This window comes from Bos javanicus, chromosome X (genome assembly GCF_032452875.1).
Source record: "Bos javanicus breed banteng chromosome X, ARS-OSU_banteng_1.0, whole genome shotgun sequence".
Classification (NCBI taxonomy): domain Eukaryota; kingdom Metazoa; phylum Chordata; class Mammalia; order Artiodactyla; family Bovidae; genus Bos; species Bos javanicus.
This window is the reverse complement of record NC_083897.1, coordinates 135,596,964-135,618,354: the sequence shown is the minus strand read 5'-3', so window position 1 is coordinate 135,618,354 and position 21,391 is coordinate 135,596,964. Positions and strand designations below refer to the sequence as shown.

Genomic DNA, 21,391 nt, shown 5'->3' with positions numbered 1-21,391 from the left:
ACAATGAATATTCAGAAAGAGAAATTAAGGAAACAATCCCACTTACCACCACATCAAAAAGAATCAAATACCTAGGAATAAACTTACCTAAGGAGGTAGAAGACTTGTACTTTGTAAACTATAAAACATTGATAAAAGAAATGGAAGATGACACAAATAGATGGGCAGATATATCATGTTCTTGGATTGGAAGAATTAATATTGTTAAAATGATCATACCACCCAAAGCAAACTACACACTTAATGAAATCCCTATCAAAATTTGGCATTATGCTAAGTGAAATAAGTCTGACAGAGAAAGACAATTACTGCATGATATCACATACATGTGGATCACTTACATGTGGAATATAAAAAATGAAACAAACTAGTGACTATAACATAAAAGAACCAGAACCACAGATATACAGAACAAATGAGTGGTTTACCAGTGGGGAGAGGGAAGGAGAAAGAGGTAAGTTAGGGGTAGGTGATTAAGAGGTACAAATTAATAGGTATAAAATAAGCTAAAATGATATACTGTACAACACAGGGAATATAGCCAGTATTTTACAATAACTACAAACAGAGGTGGTGTTGTTCAGTCGTGTCCGATTCTTTGCTACCCAATGCATTGCAGCACCCCAGGCTTCTCTCTCCTTTATGATCTCATTGAGTTTGCTCAAACTCATGTCCATTGAGTCGGTGATGCCATCCAACCATCTCATCCTCTGTCGTCCCCTTTTCCTCCTGCCTTCAATCTTTCCCAGCATCAGGGTCTTTTCCAATGAGTCAGATCTTCGCATCAGGTGGCCAAAGTATTGGAGTTTCAGCTTTAGCATCAGTCCTTCCAATGAATATTCAGGGTTGACTTCCTTTAGGATTGACTGGTTTGATCTCCTGGCTGTCCAAGGGACTCTCAAGAGTCTTTTCCAGCACCACAGTTCAAAAGCATCAATTCTTCAGCACTCATCGTTTATGGTCCAACTCTCACATCCGTACATGACTACTAGAAAAACCATAGCTTTGACTATCTGTTCATTTGTCAGCAAAGTGATGTCTCTGCTTGTTAATATGCTGTCTAGGTTTGTCATAGCTTTTCTTCCAAGGAGCAAGTGTCTTAATTTCATGGCTGCAGTCACCATCTACAGTGATTTTGGAGTCCACGAAAATAAAATCCACCACTGATACCATTTTCTCCCTTTCTATTTGCCATGAAGTGATAGAGCCAGATGTCATCATCTTAACTTTTTGCATGCTAAGTTTTAAGCCAGTTTTTTCACTTTCACCATTATCAACAGGCTCTTTAGTTCCTTTTCACTTTTTTCTATTAGAGTGGTATTATCTGCAGCATCTGAAGTTGCTGATATTTCTCCTAGCAATCTTTATTTCAGCTTGTGATTCATCCAACCTGGCATTTCGAATTATGTACTCTGCATAGACGGAGAAGGCAATGGCACCCCACTCCAATATTCTTGCCTGGAAAATCCCATGGATGGAGGAGCCTGGTAGGCTGCAGTCCATGGGGTCACTAAGAGTCGGACACGACCGAGTGACATCCCTTTCATTTTTCACTTTCATGCACTGGAGAAGGAAATGGCAACCCACTCCAGTGTTCTTGCCTGGAGAATCCCAGGGACGGGGGAGCCTGGTGGGCTTCCGTCTATGGGGTCACACAGAGCCGGACACGACTGAAGCGACTTAGCAGCAGCAGCAGCAGCACTCTGCATAGAAGTTAAATAAACAAGATAACAATATACAGCCTTGTCATACTCCTTCCCCAATTCTGAACCAATCCATTGCTCCATGTCCAGTTCTAGCTGTTGCTTCTTGACCTGCATACAGGTTTCTTAGGATACAGGTAAAGCGGTCTGATATCTCCATCTCTTTAAGAATTGTCAACAGTTTGTTATTTGTCAACAGTTTGTTATTTGTCAACAGTTTGTTGTGATCCACAGTCAAAGGTTTTAGCATAGACGATGAAGCAAAAGTACGATATGCCAGTCCAGGTTCGATGCACGATACTGGATGCTTGGGGCTAGTGCACTGGGACGACCCAGAGGGATGGTATGGGGAGGGAGGAGGGAGGAGGGTTCAGGATGGGGAACACATGTATACCTGTGGCGGATTCATTTTGATATTTGGCAAAACTAATACAATTATGTAAAGTTTAAAAATAAAATAAAATTAAAAAAAAAAAAAAAAAAAAAGTAGATGTTTTCCTGGAATTCTCTTGCTCTCTCTATGATCCAACAGATGTTGGCAATTTAATCTCTGATTTATCTGCAGTTTCTAAATCCAGCTTGTACATCTGGAATTTCTCAGTTCATGTAATGCTGAAGCCTAGCTTGACAGATTTTTGAGCATTATCTTGCTGGAAAGTGAAATGAGTGCAATTATATGGTAGTTTGAATATTCTTTGGCATTGCCCTTCTTTGGGATTGGAATGAAAACTGGCCTTTTCCAGTTCTGTGGCCACTGCTGAGTTTTCCAAATTTGCTAACATATTCAGTGCAGCACTTTGACAGCATCATCTTTCAGGATTTGAAACAGCTCTGCTGGAATTCCATCACCTCCACTAGCTTTGTTCTCAGTGATGCTTCTTAAGGCCCACTTGACTTCACACTCCAGGATGTCTGGCTTGAGGTGAATGACCACACCATTGTGGTTATCTGAGTCCTTAAGCCCTTTTTTTGTATAATTCTGTGTATTCTTGCCACCTCTTCTTAGTCTCTTCTGATTCTGTTAGGTTCATACTGTTTCTGTCCTTTATTGTGCCCATCCTTGAATGAAATTTTTCCTTGATATTTCTAATTTTCTTGATGAGATCTCTGATCTTTCCCATTCTATTGTTTTCTTCTATTTCTTTGCATTGTTCACTTATGAAGGTCTTCTTATCTCTCCCTGCTCTGCTATTCTCTGGAACTCTGCATTCAGTTGGGTATATCTTTGTTTCTCTCCTTTGCCTTTCGCTTCTCTTCTTTTCTCAGCTATTTGTAAGGCCTCCTCAGGCAACCACTTTGCCCTTTTGCATTTCTTTTTCTTTGTGATGGTTTTGGTCACTGCCTGCTATACAATGTTATGAACCTCTGTCCATAGTTCTTCAGGCACTCGGTCTACCAGATCTAATCTCTTGAATCTATTCTTTATGTCCACTGTATAATCATAAGGGATTTGATTTAGGTCATACTTGAATGGCCTAGTGGCTTTCCCTACTTTCAAATTTAAACCTGAATTTGGCAATAAGGAGTTCATGATCTGAGCCACAGTCAGCTTCAGCTCTTGTTTTTGCTGACTGCATAGAGTTTCTCCATCTTCAGCTACAAAGAATACAATCAGTCTGATTTCAGAATTGACCATCTGGTGATGTCCATGTGTACAGTGGTCCGTTGGGTTTTTGGAAAAGGGGTTTGCTATGACCGGGATGTTCTCTTGAGAAAACTCTGTAGGCCTTTGCCCTTCTTCATTTTGTATTGCAAGGCCAAATTTGCCTGTTACTCCAGGTATCTCTTGACTTCCTGCTTTTGCATTCCATTCTCCTATGATGAAAAGGATGTCTTTTTTGTTGTTGTTATTGTAGAAAGTCTTGTAGGTCTTCACAGAACTGTTCAACTTCAGCTTCTTCAGCATCAGCGGTTGAGGCATAGACTTGGATTACTGTGATGTTGAATGGTTTGCCTTGGAAACGAACCAACAGATGGAGCACAACCTTTAAAAATTGTGAATAACTGTATTGTACACCTGTAATCTATATTATTGTACACCTCAAAAAAAGAAGAAAAATATGTGCTTCCACATCAGTTAGGATCAATAGTTGAATGGAAATTATGAACTGGTTTTTAAAGGACCCAAGGCCCATATAGTTTATTTCTCATCTGAATTTTAGAATTATCTTAATTAAAAGATGCTTACTCCTTGGAAGGAAAGTCATGACCAACCTAGATAGCATATTCAAAAGCAGAGATATTACTTTGCCAACAAAGGTCCGTCTAGTCAAGGCTATGGTTTTTCCAGTGGTCATGTATGGATGTGAGAGTTGGACTGTGAAGAAAGCCGAGCACTGAAGAATTGATGCTTTTGAACTGTGGTGTTGGAGAAGACTCTTGAGAGTCCCTTGGACTGCAAGGAGATACAACCAGTCCATTCTAAAGGAGATCAGTCCTGGGTGTTCATTGGAAGGAATGGTGCTGAAGCTGAAGCTCCAGTACTCTGGCCACAAAGTACTGAAGAGTTGACTCATTGGAAAAGACCCTGATGTTGGGAGGGATTTGGGGCAGGAGGAGAAGGGGACGACAGAGGCTGGATGGCATCACCGACTTGATGGACATGAGTTTGGGTAAACTCTGGGAGTTAGTGATGGACAGGGAGTCCTGGCGTGCTGCAGTTCATGGGGTTGCAAAGAGTCAGACATGACTGAGTGACTGAACTAAATGAACTAACTAACTAATGAGTTGTTAAATGTTAAGAAAAATGTAAGGAAACGAGCAGTTTCAAGAGTAACCCTGACTCAGTTTTACCTCAAAGTTTTGTTTTTCTTCCTTTTTTTTTTCATGAAGGCAATTCTTGTAGTTATCTTTGGGGCTGGTCTCAGGGGCTACTTGAGCAGGTGGACTATACTGAGAAAGATAGAACAAGGTCCTGGGGCAGGGGGTGGAGAGGGGGCTGTAATGTTCACTGCTCTGCTCAGAATCTGCAAAGTGGGATGGAAAATGCTTAAGTATTTTCTTAAGGAAAGTCTAGAAAATAATCCTTGTTGAAGGGAACTGAGATTTGTCTGCTGCTCACACCATAAGGAACCTGGTTTCCCCAGCAGTTTTCATGGTGCTTCTCTCTCTCCCTTTCTGTCAGGTGTCCTACGTAAAAGCGATTGACATCTGGATGGCGGTGTGCCTTCTGTTTGTGTTTGCAGCCTTACTGGAATATGCAGCAGTGAACTTTGTCTCCAGGCAGCACAAGGAGTTTCTGAGGCTCCGGAGAAGACAGAAGAGGCAAAATAAGGTACCGTTGACTCTGAGTGCAGACAAAGTCAGGTAGAGTTCGAGGTGTTTAACCAGTCAATGTAATTTAGAAAATAGAACAACACATAGTGAGCAAGAAGCTGAAGTTAATTTTTGTCCTGATTTCATCCTACTATACTGAATTACTGCTCAGGTTGGTCCTTTAAAATTGGGGCAGAGTTGTCACATTTAGCAAAAAAAATTCATCAAGAGATGAATGGATAAAACAGATGTGGTATACATATACAATGGAATATTACTCAGCCATAAAAAGAATGGAATAATGCCATTTGGAGCAATATGGATGGACCTAGAGATTATCATACTAAGTGAAGTAAGTCAGAGAAAGACAAATATCATATGATACCATATGATATTCATATAAGTGGAATATACAAAATGATACAAATGAACTTATTTATAAAACAGAAATAGAGTCACAGACATAGAAAACAAACTTATGGTTACCAAAGGGCAAAGGGAGAGGGGGGATAAATTAGGAGATTGGGAATAACATGTACACACTACTCACTATGGAGAACAGTGTGGAGATTTCCTTAAAAACTAGGAATAGAACCACCATATGACCCAGCAATCCCACTACTGGGCATATACCCTAAAAGTGAAAGTGAAGTCGCTCTGTCGTGTCCAACTCTTTGCGACCCCACGAACTGTAGCTCACCAGGCTCCTCCATCTATGGGATTTTCCAGGCAAGAGTTCTGGAGTGGGTTGCCATTTCCTTCTCCAGAGGATCTTCCTGACCCAGGGATTGAATCCGGGTCTCCTGCATCATATACCCTGAGAAAACCATAATTCAAAAAGACACATGTACCCCAATGTTCATTGCAGCACTATTTACAATAGCTAGGACATGGAAGCAACCTAGATGTCCATCAACAGATGAATGGATAAAGTTATGGTACATATATATAATGGAATATTACTCAGCCATAAAAAGGAACAAATTTGAGTCAGTTCTAGTGATGTGGATGAACCTAGAGCCTGTTATACAGAGTGAGAAAAACAAATATCATATATTAACACATTATATATGGAATCTAGAAAATTGTACTGATGAATCTATTTACAGGGCAGGAAGAGACACAGACATAGCGAACAGACTGGTGGGCACAATGGGGTAAGGGGAGGGTGGTGCGAATTGAGAGAGCAGCACTGAAACATCTACATTAGCATATTTAAATTAGATAGCTAGTGAGAAGTGACTTTAAAACACAGGGAGCTCAAATTAGTACTCTGTGACAACCTAGAGGGGTAGGATCAGGTTGGGGGTGGGAGGGAGGCTCACTAGAGAGGGGACATACATATATTTATGACTGATTCACACAGTTGTATGGCAGAAACCAATACAACATTGTAAAGCAATTATCCTCCAATTAATAATTTAAAAAGAGGCCAAAAATCATATATATATACTACTATATAAAATAGGTAAATGACGAAGGACCTACTGTATAGCACAGGGAACTTAAATCAGTATCTTATAATAGCTGATAATGGAAAAGAATCTGAACAAGATTGCATATATATACACACATATATATGACTGAATCTCTTTGCTGCACACCTGAAACTAACACAACATTGTAAATTAACTATACTTCAATTAAAAAATATACAGGGCACACAAGCCTGAATTTCAGATAAATGATAAACAATATTTAGTATAAGTACATCCCAGATCTTGCATGGAACAGACTTATATTAATACATTATTCCTTGTCTATCTGAAATTAAAATCTAACTGAGAGCCTTGTGTTCTGTTACAGCCTAGCAACTGTAGTTGGAGATATATATTCATCTGACAAAATTACTTTAAAACCTTGTTGTTTTGAACATTAGTAATTTGTGTGGCTTTGAGCACAAAACTACTTTGACTTTTTCATGAATTGCTTGGCTTTATGTAAATAAGGTCCCTAATCATGTTGATTTCAACCTGATAAATCCAATTAGACTGATTTCATTGTCTCAACTTAAATTTTAATGCAGAAACCCCAAATTTACATTACCTAGAAGTTTGAAGTTGGAAATACATGGCTCAAAATCTCCACTTCAGTGGTTCCCAAACTTGCCTGCACATTAGAATAGCCTGGAGATCTTTCAAAAATCCCAAACCTTGGTCATACCTCATACCCATTAATCTCAGTCTCGGAAGGGGGCACAGGAGTATCTCTGAAGCTCCTCAGGTAATTCCAAGTGCAGATGCATTTGGGAAGCAGTGGTCTGGTTTATAATTCAATTTCATTTAGCACTCCAGAAGCCTTGCACTTATTTTCAGCTTCAGATTCCAGAAGAGAAACATGCTCTTTGGTATGTAGAACATTAGTGCCTGTAACAATATCACTAGAGAACTGAAGTTAAAGTTTTACACACAGGAGATGAAAGATAGTTTTCAAAATCTCCTCCCCCTAAAAAATGATAAATTGAACCTGTTGGTAAAGCCATAATTACATACTACTCTGTCGGAGCAAAAACAAAAATGTTTCATTGTCAATTTTAATGCTTCCAAATACCTAGATGTAAAGCTGAACATTGTAAGGTATGCTATTTTTTAAATTTTTATTTATTAATTTTTGGTTGCACTAGGTCTTCCTTGCTGCTGAAGGGCTTTCTCTAGATGCAGAGAGTGGGGATTACTCTCTAGTTGCGGTACAAGGGCTTTTCATTGCAGTAGCTTCTCTACTGGCAGAGCATGGGCTTAGGTGCCCTGTGGCATGTGGACTCTTCCTGGACCAGGGATCAAACCTATGTCCCATGCATTGGCAGGCATATTCTTAACCACTGGACCACCTAGGAAGTCCGAACATTGCAATTTAGATGTTGCTTACATTGACAAGCTTTTATGTGTAAAAACTGAGTCATTACAGCATGTGCCAAAATGTTTCCTTCGCATACTCTGGGCTGGTATCCTGTGTGCTGCCCCCTTTCCCTCTTTCCCTCATCCCAGCAAACAATACACACAGGTACACGCCCTTTGCTGCACATTGCTCAATATCAAGCCTCTCTCAATTTTCACCTCCCTGTTGGTGCTAACCATTTGTTGAACCTCTTCCACAGGTGTCTAGCACAAAGTGGCAGAAGTTTGAGGTCACATGTGCCACTCAGGAAATATTACTAGAATGTAAAGCTATTACAGTTACATAAACTGTATTCTCAGAATTCCCTGGTTTAGCTTAGTAATTACCCACTGACTGTATGCTCTCCCAGACCAGAAATAGAAAAGGAGTTTCATTTTGCTCTCTAATTCTGAATAACTGGGAATACTTTCATGGAATGCTGTGTGGAGGATTCTTAGGCTGTATCTGTATCTTATCATAAGACACCCGGAATGCTTGTTAAGAATAGAGAGAGTGTCACACCCCAAATCTTGTGAAACAGAGTCTGCAGGGAGGTCCCTGAGAATTACTACTTTTCACAAGTGTCCCAGTGAGTCCTACAATAAGGTTGTTTGGGGGAAACGTGGGCAGTATTAGAGCAGGTGGTAGAGAATGAGAAAGATAAAAGAGTAGGAAATGAGGTTGGAGGAATGGTAATTTCAAGTTCATATAAGACTTTGTAGACCAGTATGAAAGAATAGATTTTATTCTGATTGGATTAGAATCACTGGCTAGATTCAACATAGCAAATATCAGGATGTTGAGTGGGTAGTTCATGAGAAGCAGCAGCAGATTAGTCAGGAGGCTATCACAGAAATATGGGGACATGTTGCTGGCATAGACTGTGGTACTGGTCATCGAAGTGGTCAGAGTCAAGATTCATTCATTCATTCCAAAAATATTTGATTCATATTGTGTGCCAGGAGCTACGTACATCATTAGAATATATAATTGAACAGTACAGACAAAATGCAATTCCATGATGAAACTTAGATTCTAGTGATTATTCTTTTGGGGTAAAACCAACAGGTCATGCTGATGCATTTGATGTGGGGAGGTGAGGAAAAGAGAGGAATATGTCTCAGATTCTTGGCTTCAGCAACTTGTTAGGTAGTGTTTAAGATGGGGACTACTGCAGACTTGGGGTAGAACTCAGGTCATTTTGATGCCATTAAATTTAGATGCCTGTAAGACATGCCAGTTGGAGAAGGAAATGGCAACCCATTCCAGTGTTCTTGCCTGGAGAATCCCAGGGGTGGGGAAGTCTGGTGGGCTGCCGTCTATGGGGTCGCACAGAGTCGGACACGACTGAAGCGACTTAGCAGCAGCAGCAGCAGCAAGACATGCCAGTAGGGTTAGCAAGTAATTATATAGATAAACACACCTAAGGGAGAGAAGAAATCTGAAAAAGGATCTTTGAGAGTAACCAGCAAACAATGTTTTAAATCCACACAACTGGGTAAGATCACCTCCTAAGTGTAAATTCACAAAAAAGGTAACCATGTGAGGTGATGGATATGTTAATTAGTTTGATGGTGGTAATCATTTCACAGTGTACGCTTATAGCAAAACCTCACACTGTACATCTTAAATACACTCAACTGTTATTTGTCAATTATAAAGTTTGGGGGGTTAACTTAATTACAACATTGAGTACTGAAATCATTCCTCAAAGAAAAGAAAAAAAAAAGCTCTGAGAATGGAACGCTCCACCATTTAAAAATCCTATCAGGAACAAAGGAAATGATGGCAGAGTTCAGACTTCACTTCCATTTGCCTTTGCTGTGCAGGACAGCCTAGAAGATAGCATGGAAGATAATGTGGGATAATGGGAGGGACCTTTTTTCAAAATGGAAGATAAAAGAGCATGTTTAACAATAGGAATACTGTAGCAAAAAGGGAAAAATCAACACTGCAGTGAAAGAACACCAGAATTTCAAGGGGAAAAAAAACCACCTTGAGAAGAAAGGGTGACAATTCAGAGCCAAGGGTCAGGGTTAGCCTTACATGGGGACAGATATTTCAGCCATTTTAATAATGACTTAAATTAGGGTTAGTTCATTCAGGAGGATACCAAAGCAGTTAAATCATTTGCCCATGCTCATGAGCCACGAAGTAGCACAGCAAGATCTGAAGTGTGAGACTGTCTCCAGAGACCATGTGCTTTACCACTGTACAGACAAGAGGGGAGAATGACAGTGGTGCTGACCCACTGGTAGTTTGATGATGGTACAGTGTAGGGACTCCTAATCGCTCCTATCATTTTCAAGGATTATCAGGGAAGTTATAAGCTGAAAATGGGATGGAAAGAAGGGATACAGAAAGTTTAAGGAGGAAAGAGATATGATATTAAACAGTAGTTTGGGAGAGTAAAAAACCAATGCTCTCAAGAGAGAGATGGGGTCAGGATGCTGAGGCAAATGTAGTGGGAGACTGCATCTGAGGTCTATGGTTATGAATTTAAAGTTTAAGCTGAAATTTAAAACTTTAATTAAAACAGCAAGCAGGTGTGTGTCCCTTTGTAGTCAAGGCTCTTACTACCATTGACAATTAAATTTGGAAAAAAAAAAAAAAAGGCATTTCCAATTATTTATCCCTTAGGAAATGACATCTTTCCAAGCCAGTGCTTTTCACATTTTTTGAGTCTAACTATGTTAACAAAAAATGGTAACAAGAACTCGCAGTGATTGAGGGCTTACTATAAACCAGGCACTAATCTAGGTACTTTCCATACAGGAATTGATTTAATCCCCACAACTGTGAGTGCCGTGATCATACAGCCGGCTTACTACAGAAAGTCCTAGTTCTGCCTATTTTTCTGATGTCCTGTGTAATTTGGCATCTGTCCTGAATTATCAGTTCTAAAGTAAAACACCTATTAATAGTTTCATTAAAATAAACTGAGATGGGTTTGGTAGACCCTTACTCTGTATACATCTGCTTTCTGTCATGGTGTGATATTCTGGGGTGGGGGCCTACAGGTGCAGTACACAAGTTCTCAGTTCAACATGTGCTGAAATCTAAAAAAAAAAATCACCACCTGTGGCCTCTGCTCTGGAACCTTTCCAAAAGCAATGTCAGAGCTAACACTCTTTCCAGGATAACTGGAACAGAAGTTGCTGATAAAATGAAGTGCACTCAGACAAAAGAGGCTGGGGATAAATAAATCTTTCATTTGGTCTGTCAGTGGTGAGATACTGCTGTCCTGCTAACAAGCATTTGGGGCACCAGCCTTGGCCCACGACATGGCATGCAAAACCCATTAAGCCCCTAGGCAACTACTTGGTGGGGTCAGTGGAAAACACGGGAAAATCATAGGTTCAGTGAACATGAGACCATCATCATACAGGCTGAGCAGTCTTGCTGTGGGCATCTGAATGCTCATGATTGAATGGCTTTGTGATTTTCTGATCATTTAAATCTGTAATTGCCTTATTATTTGATAATTACTGCAAAATAAAAAAAAGCATCATCATTATAGAGCTGGATGGTCCGTGCCACTTTCCACTATCAAAACTATCCTTGTTTGGATAAAATGTGGTCATCCTGTCAATAATGAAGGCAGTATTCTTATCTCCATCCTACAGATGACAAGAGGAAAGCACTGAGAGGTTAAGTAAAACAACCAAAGCCACACATGCAGGCAACTTGCTTCAGTGTCCCTGACCTCAGCCGCTGCTGTGCACAGTTCATGTTTTACACTTACATTCTGATCCAGTATCTCTCGCTCACTCACACACTTAAACATCTCTGCTGCTGCTGCTGCTAAGTCGCTTCAGTCATGTCCGACTCTGTTCAACCCCATAGACGGCAGCCCACCAGGCTCCCCGTCCCTGGGATTCTCCAGGCAAGAACACTGGAGTGGGTTGCCATTTCCTTCTCCAATCCATGAAAGTGAAAAGTGAAAGTGAAGGCGCTCAGTCGTGCCCGACTCTTCGAGACCCCAAGGACTGCAGCCCACCAGGCTCCTCCATCCATGGGATTTTCCAGGCAAGAGTACTGGAGTGGGGTGCCACTGCCTTCTCCAAACATCTCTAATGTACCCTAATATGTACCCTAATATTTTCTACTATGTTTTTTTAAGGCTGGTCCATCAGGGATGAGGTTGGAGTGAGGCAAGTGCAATTAGTCATATGAGTACAGGGTCAGATCTTGTTTTTATTTAAATCTGGTATTTTTTTTCACCACGGATTTTTGCATTAATAAGGAATTTTTCAAATATTGCATTAAAATAATGCTTTGAAGTACTGGGGTTTTGGCACCCCTTACATTTTGCACCCGAGACCTTACTCACCTTGCCCTAGTTTCAGCCCAGCTGGTGATGAACTATTAAATTTTCATAGACCCTACTAGGTTGTAGCCTGAATATAAAACAAAAACAAGCCACCATTTTTAAATGTTCAGTGTTTCCAATGAAAAGAGCATCTCTTTAGTTTCCCACTAGGAAACTGACCTCCCCAGCACAATGCAGTAGATTCTTTAGACAGTGTAAGAATATCCAAGAACAGATTACTTCCCAAAGTGACACTGGCATGATGAGTTATTCAAGGAAGGTGTTTATGGAGGGAGCCCCTGAGACTACAATTACTTATGTGGGCAGAGTATGTGGCGCTTACTGAACAAGTTATGAAATGGGGTCACTTTCAAGGAGGGGCCAGGCAATTTGCAACCAGGTGCATTCGCTTTTCCTTTTCTACATCTCAAAAAGCAGCCAATTTTATCAAAGCTGGGTTTCTCAGTAACAATCAAGCCAAGATCTTCACTGACAGATACTGCAAATCCCTATGATTGGGCCACCCTTGGTCTATTAGAAGTTGATGCCCAGGGTCTATGTAGTAAAATCCTATTTTTATGTTATAGCCTCAGCTCCAGTAAGTCTTCACACCATGTGGTAGTTTAACAACTGTCCCACAAGAACTTTAAAGCCTCACTTGCACCTCACTCACCCTGTATTTTTATATTTGGCCACACCACTCCTGACTTTGGCATTGTGCCTGATTTCAGAGGTTTCCAGTTACCCACAGAGCCCTGACTTCTTTATTTTCAGTAACTAAACAGAAATTGAAGCTCTTTGAGAACACGGTTATGGCTTCTAAGCCACTTAAGGCTGAGCTGCCTTTGAAAGGGAATGTTGCAAACACACTGTTTAGACTTCAGTCTCCCCAGAAGAAAATAAGAGGTCTCAACCTAATTGGACAACAGGGTGACAATGTGAGGCCCTGATCAAAATGTCTCACATGAAAGTAACTTGGGAAAGTACTCATTCTTTGCAGTTTTCTCTTTCCCTCCCTGTATTTATCAGTCCTTCAATTCAATTTCTCAAAAGATAACTTATTAATTTGAAATATGTATACATATAACTGAGTCACTTTGCTGGACACCTGAAACTAATACAATCTTTTAAGTCAACTATGCTTCAATTAAAAAAATAATTTCCTGACCCTATAGGGCTAAAAGGATGCCATTCTTTCAAGCATCCATATTACCTAATTCGTTCCTTTTATAAAGTGTCAGTTTCTGCCCATTTGTTGCATGTTTTACAGAAGAATATAAAGCTGACATGTATTGTGGGTATTATTTAGGACACTGTACCTAGAAGTACCTGAGTCTTGCTCTCAACCAATCATCTTCCCATTGACCTATTAGAGGAGAATAAACCTACAAGCACAGTAACTATTTTACTATTATCCAGGCTTTAGCCTTGGAGAAGGCAATGGCACCCCACTCCAGTACTCTTGCCTGGAAAATCCCATGGACGGAGGAGCCTGGTGCGCTGCAGTCCATGGGGTCGCTAAGAGTCGGACACGACTGAGCGACTTCACTTTCGCTTTCCACTTTCATGCATTGGAGAAGGAAATGGCAACCCACTCCACTGTTCTTGCCTGGAGAATCCCAGGGACGGGGGAGCCTGGTGGGCTGCTGTCTATGGGGTCGCACAGAGTCGGACACGACTGACGTGACTTAGCAGCAGCAGGCTTTAGCCTCAAATCCCAGGGCCATGCCTCAGGAGGAGAACACCTTAGAAGAAGCCCTGTCCCTCCACTCAGTAGGTCCAGAAGCTCTGTGCTATTTCCACCCCAATGTTTCAGAGCCCTTAGATCTCCCATCCCAGTGGGACCCAAGCCCCACTGCTGAAGGCCATAAGACAAGGACCCAGAGCAAATGTTCATCCAGGAGTGGCTTTTTCACACCCATGGGGTCCTGGAATGTCCCCAGTCAGACCAATACTCCTCCTTAAGGACCAAAGTCTCCTTCCTCTCTTCCTGGGGACATCCCTTTAAACACTTAAACATGGTGAACTGGAAGGCCTTTTCAAAGTTTCTGGGCTAAACTGACCAAGTCCTTCCTATGATACAGCTTATAGCTCCTCAGCATACTGGCCACCCTTTCTGTAGTTTGATAGTGACATCTTGAAGTATGAGTCACAGAATGTGACAGCCCAGACATGATCAGGATGTAACAGAGAAAACCAGCAATATCCCCCTGTTTATCTGCACTTTTCATAGAACATTAAATTACAGTAGTGCTTTTCAGTAGTCATATTCCACATTTGACTCATTTTGATGTTGCTAATGTTTGTTCATTTCCCAAGTCTTTTTTCCTATTAATACAAATAGCTGTCAAGTTATCTGTTCTTAATTATGTGCTTGATTTTTTCCAAACCTAAACAAAGGACTTTATATTTATTGTTACAAATTTTTACCTCATTGAATTTGGCCCATTTTTTAGATGGCATTAATCTTCTTCATAGTGATTTAGTCATCTGGAAAATTAGCTACCACATCTAGCTCTTTAACACTGACAAATAGGTGCCAATGTCCTTCAAGCAAAGGCCACCAGGAACAAGCCAGTAGTTAAGTTAGGCTTACTGTTCTTTGCAGCAAGGAAGAACGTGTACTATAGACAGGACTCTAAACTGGGCGATTTGGGAAGAAAGTCTAAGGAAGCAGAGGTCTGCTCTAGACTGGATGCTGTCAGAAAGCAGGGGAAATTCTAGGATTAGGTATCTCAATAAATCTTCTTTATCGGATGGCAGACTAGAATTAGAATAAAATTTTATTTGGTAAAGAAGAAGGAATCACTCATTTTAACTGAAAAATGTTGAGTGTTTTCTGAGTGTCATAGTGATCTTGTTCTCATCTGTGCTTAGTTAACATTATGAAGTGACCTTGTTTTGTTTCACTACTCTGATCATAGTCTCAGAGTAACCCTGAGGATGGTATTCTGCAAGATGATTTGAACCACCAACATACAAACAGACGCTCTGTAATTTACCAGTTATGTGACTTTGGCAGGTCACTTTTAAAAAGAGTCTCTGTGCCTCTGTTTTCTCATCTGTAAATAGAGTTAAAATGTATTTATCTTATATGACTGTGGTGAAAATGAGTTTCCATAGGTAAAGCTCCTACAACAGGCCCTGGCATGTGCTAAGTTCTATGTATAGTGAGTGCTTGTTTGAGTATCCGCTTTCTTCACCTCTAAGGTATGTGTATCCTTTATGAACAGGATCATAAAGGTTTTGCTCAATTTATGAGAGAACATATTCTATACAGTGGGCTTCCCACGTGACACAGTGGTAAAGAATCTGCCTGCTAATGCAGGAGGCATGGGTTCGATCCCTGAGTCAGGAAGGTCCACTAGAGTAGGAAATGGCAACCCAATCCAGTATTCTTGCCTGGAAAATTCCATGGACAAAGGATCCTGACAGGCTACAGTCCATGGAGTTGCAAAGAGTCAGACACAACTGAGCTACTGAGTGTGCACACACACACATTCTACAGATTAAAATCAACTATCTTAGAATACAGCAATAGGCTGCCAACATGCCCCCTCCCCTATTTTTATTCCTCTTATCTTTCTTTCACAAAGGGAAGTTATATTGCACAGCAAGATGTCACCCATATACAGCTATTTTTATAATCATAGAGTTGAAATAATGAATTTGTGCTTTTACTCTACAGTGTCTACACAAGAGAAGCAGAAAGATTAAGGACAACCTGAATTCTTCCATTTTACCTCCCACTGCTAAGATGTAGTTTAGCCACAGTCAGTCTGCACAAGACCACTTTTCTCAAAGTCAGAGAGCCCATTAAGACACTGCCAACTCCATCCTCAAGTCTGCTTGCTTGTAAGCCTCATAAGCATCCTATTCTAATAAATCACTTCTTATCTACAAAAAAAAAAAGACCCTGCCAATCCAATTAGAATGTAAATGGACTTTAAAAGAAGGCTGCTGAAATGCAGACGTCACTACCACTAAGCCTAACTGCCAAACAAATCTAAGCAAATGGGGAATCCATTGAACTATAATTAGAGTAGGGTCATTCTTTGAGAATCTTGCTTTTTAAGGTCTCTCACCTTTCTCTTAGTCGGACAACTATGCAACTGAACTGAATTGAACACCTTTCTCTGCCTCTCCAAAGGCTTGTTGTTGTTCAGTCACTCAGTCGTGACCATCTCTTTGCGACCCCATTGACTGCAGCACGCCAGTCTTCACCATCCTTCCCTATCTCCTGGAGTTTGCTCAAATTCATGTTCATTGAGTCGGTGATACTATCCAACCATCTTATCCTCTGTTGCCCTCTTCTCCTCCTGCCCTCAATCTTTCCCAGCATCAGGGTCTTTTCAAGTGAGTCAGCTCTTCACAGAAGGTAGCCAAAGTGTTGGAGCTTCAGCTTTAGCATCAGTCCTTCCAATGAACATTCAGGGTTGATTTCCTTTAGGATGGACTGGTTGGATCTCCTTGCTGTCCAAAGGACTCTCAAGAGTTCTCCAGCACCACAGTTGGAAAGCATCATTTCTTCGGCACTCAGCCTTCTTTATGGTCCAGCTCTCACATCCATACATGACTACTAGAAAACCATAGCTTTGACTATAAAGACCTTTGTCTGCAAATATGCTGTCTAGGTTGGTCATAGCTTTTCTTCCAAGGAGCAAGCGTCTTTTAATTTCATGGCTGCAATCACTGTCTGCAGTGATTTTGGAGCCCAAGAAAATAAAGTCTGTCACTGTTTCCATTGTTTCCCCATCTATTTGCCATGAAGTGATGGGACTGGATGCCATGATCTTTGTTTTTTGAATGCTGAGTTTTAAGCCAGCTTTTTCACTCTCCTCTTTCACCTTCATCAAGAGACTGTACAGTAGGACCTTGCTGTTTATCCATCCAATATATATATATAATAGTTTGCATCTGCTAATCCCAAACTCCCACTCTTGGAATCCCTGGGAGCCAGTGTAGAACAGGCCTCAGAGGGAAGAAGAAGTTGGGATGTTTACCCCCTGCCCTCAAGTGTTATTAACAGAGGGCTGTTTCTGGAGTAAGTCCTCAGTATTGCCAACTTGCCCTGCAAAACTTGAGCATGCGTTTGGGGCCTAAGACACTCCCCTTTTTCTCACAACAAGGTAGAGCAGAGCTTGTAGCAGAAAACCATGACTGTACAGTGAGTGCTGTAGGGATATGGGTGAGGCATCCACAGTGTTTACATACAGCCTCTATCATGATATCACGACAGCCTCTATCATATGTACATAGACTACTGAGCAGACACATTTTCTGTCTCTCCCTGGACTGTAAGCATCTCAAGGGTGAACTTTGAGGATGGCTTATAGAAGGTATGCAATACATCTAAACTGGGTCTATGAATGAATGAATCAATAAAATAGTCTCAAAGTAAAGGAAAACAATAAATTTTGAAGAGAAGAAAATCAGAGTCAGATATGACCCAGTAGGAAGGTAGTAAAGAAAATATAGACAATGGGAAATAGCCTGAGATAAAAGAATTAGAGGAAAACAGTAAAAAGACAGGGATTTAATTTGCAAGGCTGCTTCTGCAAGTCACTTTTCTTTTTGCAAAAGGGAATTCCATATTGCATGCCCGAAAGTGAAAGTGAAGTCACTCAGTCGTGTCCGACTCTTTGCAACCCCATGGACTGTAGCCTACCAGGCTCCTCGGTCCATGGAGTTTTCCAGGCATGAATACTGGAGTGGGTTGCCATTTCCTTCCCCAGAGGATCTTCCTGACCCAGGGATCAAACCTGGGTCTCCCACATTGTAGGCAGATGCTTTACTGTCTGAGCTACCAGGAATGATCATGCATGCCCTAAAAGAACAGTCAATCATAATAACTAACAAAATGGAAAAAACTTGGAACATCTGAGAAATATTTTAGGACTATATACCTCTGACAAGCACCAGCTTTTTACCTTGATGAAACAGGGAAATTACAAAGTACCATGACATTTATTTTTTCTTGCTGGCTTTCACAATTAAGTCCAAACTCCTAATCCACTCAGGTCTGTTAAAGTGGCATCTAAACCCCTCAACCTTTAAGACAAAAAATAAACATGCTGCCTACCTCCCAGGCAAATCATTAACAACCTCTTCAAAATCCTGCTTGCTAAGGAAGCAGTTGTTACCTTAATTAATGATCTATGAAATCCTCTTTAAATACTTTGTGCAAACCTGTGGCAGAATATGGAAAAAATGCTAAATGACTGAAGAGAACATGCATTGTTTTACTGTCTTCATCTTGAAAGAAGAAAATTTCCATCTAAGGACCAAAAAAAAGGAGCCTTGCATTTTCAATCTAAAAATATCTTTATAAAGTATTTTATGTTTGTTAATCTTTCAATGGCTAGTTTCCCAACATGGAATCTGTGGGGTTAATGTCCTTGACATGACTATGCACACATTTATAGCAAAGGTGTGAGGCAAACATGGCATTTTATTACTGAAAGGCATTTTAGAAATTCTCTGGAACCTCATTACCCAATGTATGGGTCTCTGGACTAGCAGCATCAGCATTACCTTGCATGCAATTGTTGGAAAAGTCTCAGGCTCTGACCTACTAAGTCATAATCTCTTGGGCTGGGGCCTGGGAATTGGCATGTTATCTAGGCCTCAAATGATGCTCATGTGCATCAAAGTTGGAGAATTATTGATCTAAAGCAGGACAGTCAAGATGGAGTCCATACACCAGCAACTCCAGTGAGTTGTTAATTACAGTCTGCAACTGGAAAAGTGCATTTGTTATTGGTTATTCTCAATTCCTGCGCTAGTATAAGGAGTGAGGATTCCTATGTATTCTCCCAGTTTGAGTAACAAGCCCAGGGTAGAAATACCTTTCTGAAGCCATGTACTCCATGGAATTAAAAGATGCTTGCTCCTTGGAAGGAAAGCTATGACAAACCTAGATAGTGTATTAAAAAGCAAAGACATCATTTTGCCGACAAAGGTCCATATAGTCAAAGCCACGTTTTTTTCCAGTAGTCATGTACAGATGTGAGAGTTGGACCATAAAGAAGGCTGGGCACTGAAGACATGATGCTTTTGAATTGTGGTGTTGGAAAAGACTTTTGAGAGTCCCTTGGACAGCAAGGAGATCAACCCAGTCAATCATATAGGAAATCAAACCTGAATATTCATTGAAAGGACTGATGCTGAAGCTGAAGCTCCAACACTTTGGCCACCTTCTGTGAAGAGCTGACTCATTTGAAAAGACCCTGATTCTGGGAAAGATTGAGGGCAGGAGGAGAAGAGGGAGACAGAGGATGAGATAGTGGGATAGCATCACTGACTCAATGGACGTGAATCTGAGCAAATTGCAGGACATAGTCGAGGACAGGGGAGCCTGGTGTGCTGCAGTCCACGGGGTTGCAAAGAGTCAGACATCACTTAAGGACTTAGCAACAATAAAGATTATGCACGGGGCTTCCCTGATAGCTCACTTGGTAAAGAATCTGCCTTGCAATACAGGAGACCCTGGTTTGATTCCTGGGTTGGGAAGATCTGCTGGAGAAGAGATAGGCTACCTACTTCAGTATTCTTGGGCTTCCCTTGTGGCTCAGCTGGTAAAGAATCCGCCTGCAATGCAGAAGACCTGGATTTGATCCCTGGGCTGGGAGGATCCCCTGGAGAAGGGAAAGGCTACCCACTCCAGTATTCTGGCCTGGAGAATTCCATGGACTGTATAGTCCATAGGGTCTCAAAGAGTCGGACACGACTGAGAGACTTTCACTTTTTCACATGCAAACCACAGTGCCTTACACACAGCCAACACTCATCAGATATTTCCTTTCTCTTCCTTTGTCTGTTTTGCTTCGCTTTAAGCCCACAAGAAAAGGTCATCAGCAATCTTCTAAACAGCAGAGGCTATCATTCATCTTTCAATCTGAAGAGCCTGTCATATTGTCTATTACATACTAGGTTCTTGAGAAATGTTGAATGAATTGCTGGTTTCAACTCAGGGCTCCTTGCTCAGTGGCCTGAAGGTGGGAAACCAGTCAGCAATAAATCATTAGAAGTCATGTCATTTCTTATGCAGGGCATTTTAAAGATCCAAAATTATGTCTTCACAAGAATCCAGCCCACTGGCATCTGACTTCTAGCCCCATACAAAAATCTATGGGGAAAGGAATAGACAGTTACCTGGAATAGTATAATTGAGTTCTTGATGTAAAAGTATCTCCACATGCTCCTCTGACTCTTGAAAACAATCTTGCATATTATTTTGATTAATTTCACTGCTTACTGTTCAGTGCGTAAGAGGCTCACATCTATATCATTCAACTCCAACCTAAAAAAGGGAAGCATTTAGAAGAGAATAGGGAAAAGGTGTGGCTACTGCTAGAAGGAGCAGGAGGAAGTGCCCCTGGGAGGGAGCTATCATTCTCCAGCTAAGGATGGAAGGTTGAATTGTCATTCAGCAGGCAGACAAGTGAAAGAGAAGAGGACTTGGGAAGGCCCAGGGAGGAAGAAAAGTCTGGGTTATTGAGGGAACAGAGAGTTTGTAAAACAAAGGGTATGTCATGAGAAACAATGGAAAATGAAACTCAAACAGTCTGTTAGGGCCTGATTATAAAGGGCCTGGCAATCTGTGCCAACAGGATATGGATGTTTATCCTGGAGGGAAACTATCAGAAAAGTGAATTCAGAAACTTTCATCACTGGATCTTATTTCTTGTAACAAAAAGTTGCTTCCTCCGAGAAGTTCTTGAAAACTTGGAAGCATTTACTGCTACCTCATTGGTAAAATCAAACAAAAGCTGTATATAGGTAGAGTCTAGGGCTCAGCAGAAGTGTCAGGGCCTACCACCATGCCTGATCACAGCAGGCTGTCTCCCAGTCTCCCTGTGAAACCTCAGCACCTTTTCAAGCATGACAGATGACAGCGGCTATGTGTTTAAACAGAACATGTGATTCTTGGTCAGGACTCTTCCGTGGATCTGAAAGCCTCTCTTAAATTTTCCTATGACAAGCATGTACCTATCATAGCACACGCCTACCATACAGCAGATACTCAGTAAAGATGTGATAAATGAATAATGATAGCAAAGAAACCAACCAAGGCCATTAAACATACTACTTTTCAAATTGTGGGCTGTGAGTGACTTGTGGGTCATTAAATCAGTTCAGTGGCTTACCACCAGCTTCTTGGCAAAATAAAAATTAGAAAAAAACTAGAAAATGTCAGAGTGCATCCTGTTTTGGAAAATTAAATATCACTTTGCAAACCTCTTGT

The 21,391-nt window shown here is 41.0% G+C and overlaps 1 protein-coding gene across 2 annotated transcripts in view; it reads left to right on the top strand.

Annotated features, from left to right (window-relative positions):
- Window positions 1-21,391, top strand: part of GLRA2 (glycine receptor alpha 2) — a 208,477-nt gene that overhangs the window by 167,404 nt on the left and 19,682 nt on the right. For both annotated transcript variants that reach the window (XM_061408130.1, XM_061408129.1), the window contains exon 8: window positions 4,828-4,977. In XM_061408130.1, the coding sequence (XP_061264114.1) occupies window positions 4,828-4,977 (150 nt within the window). The remainder of the gene's footprint in view (window positions 1-4,827; window positions 4,978-21,391) is intronic.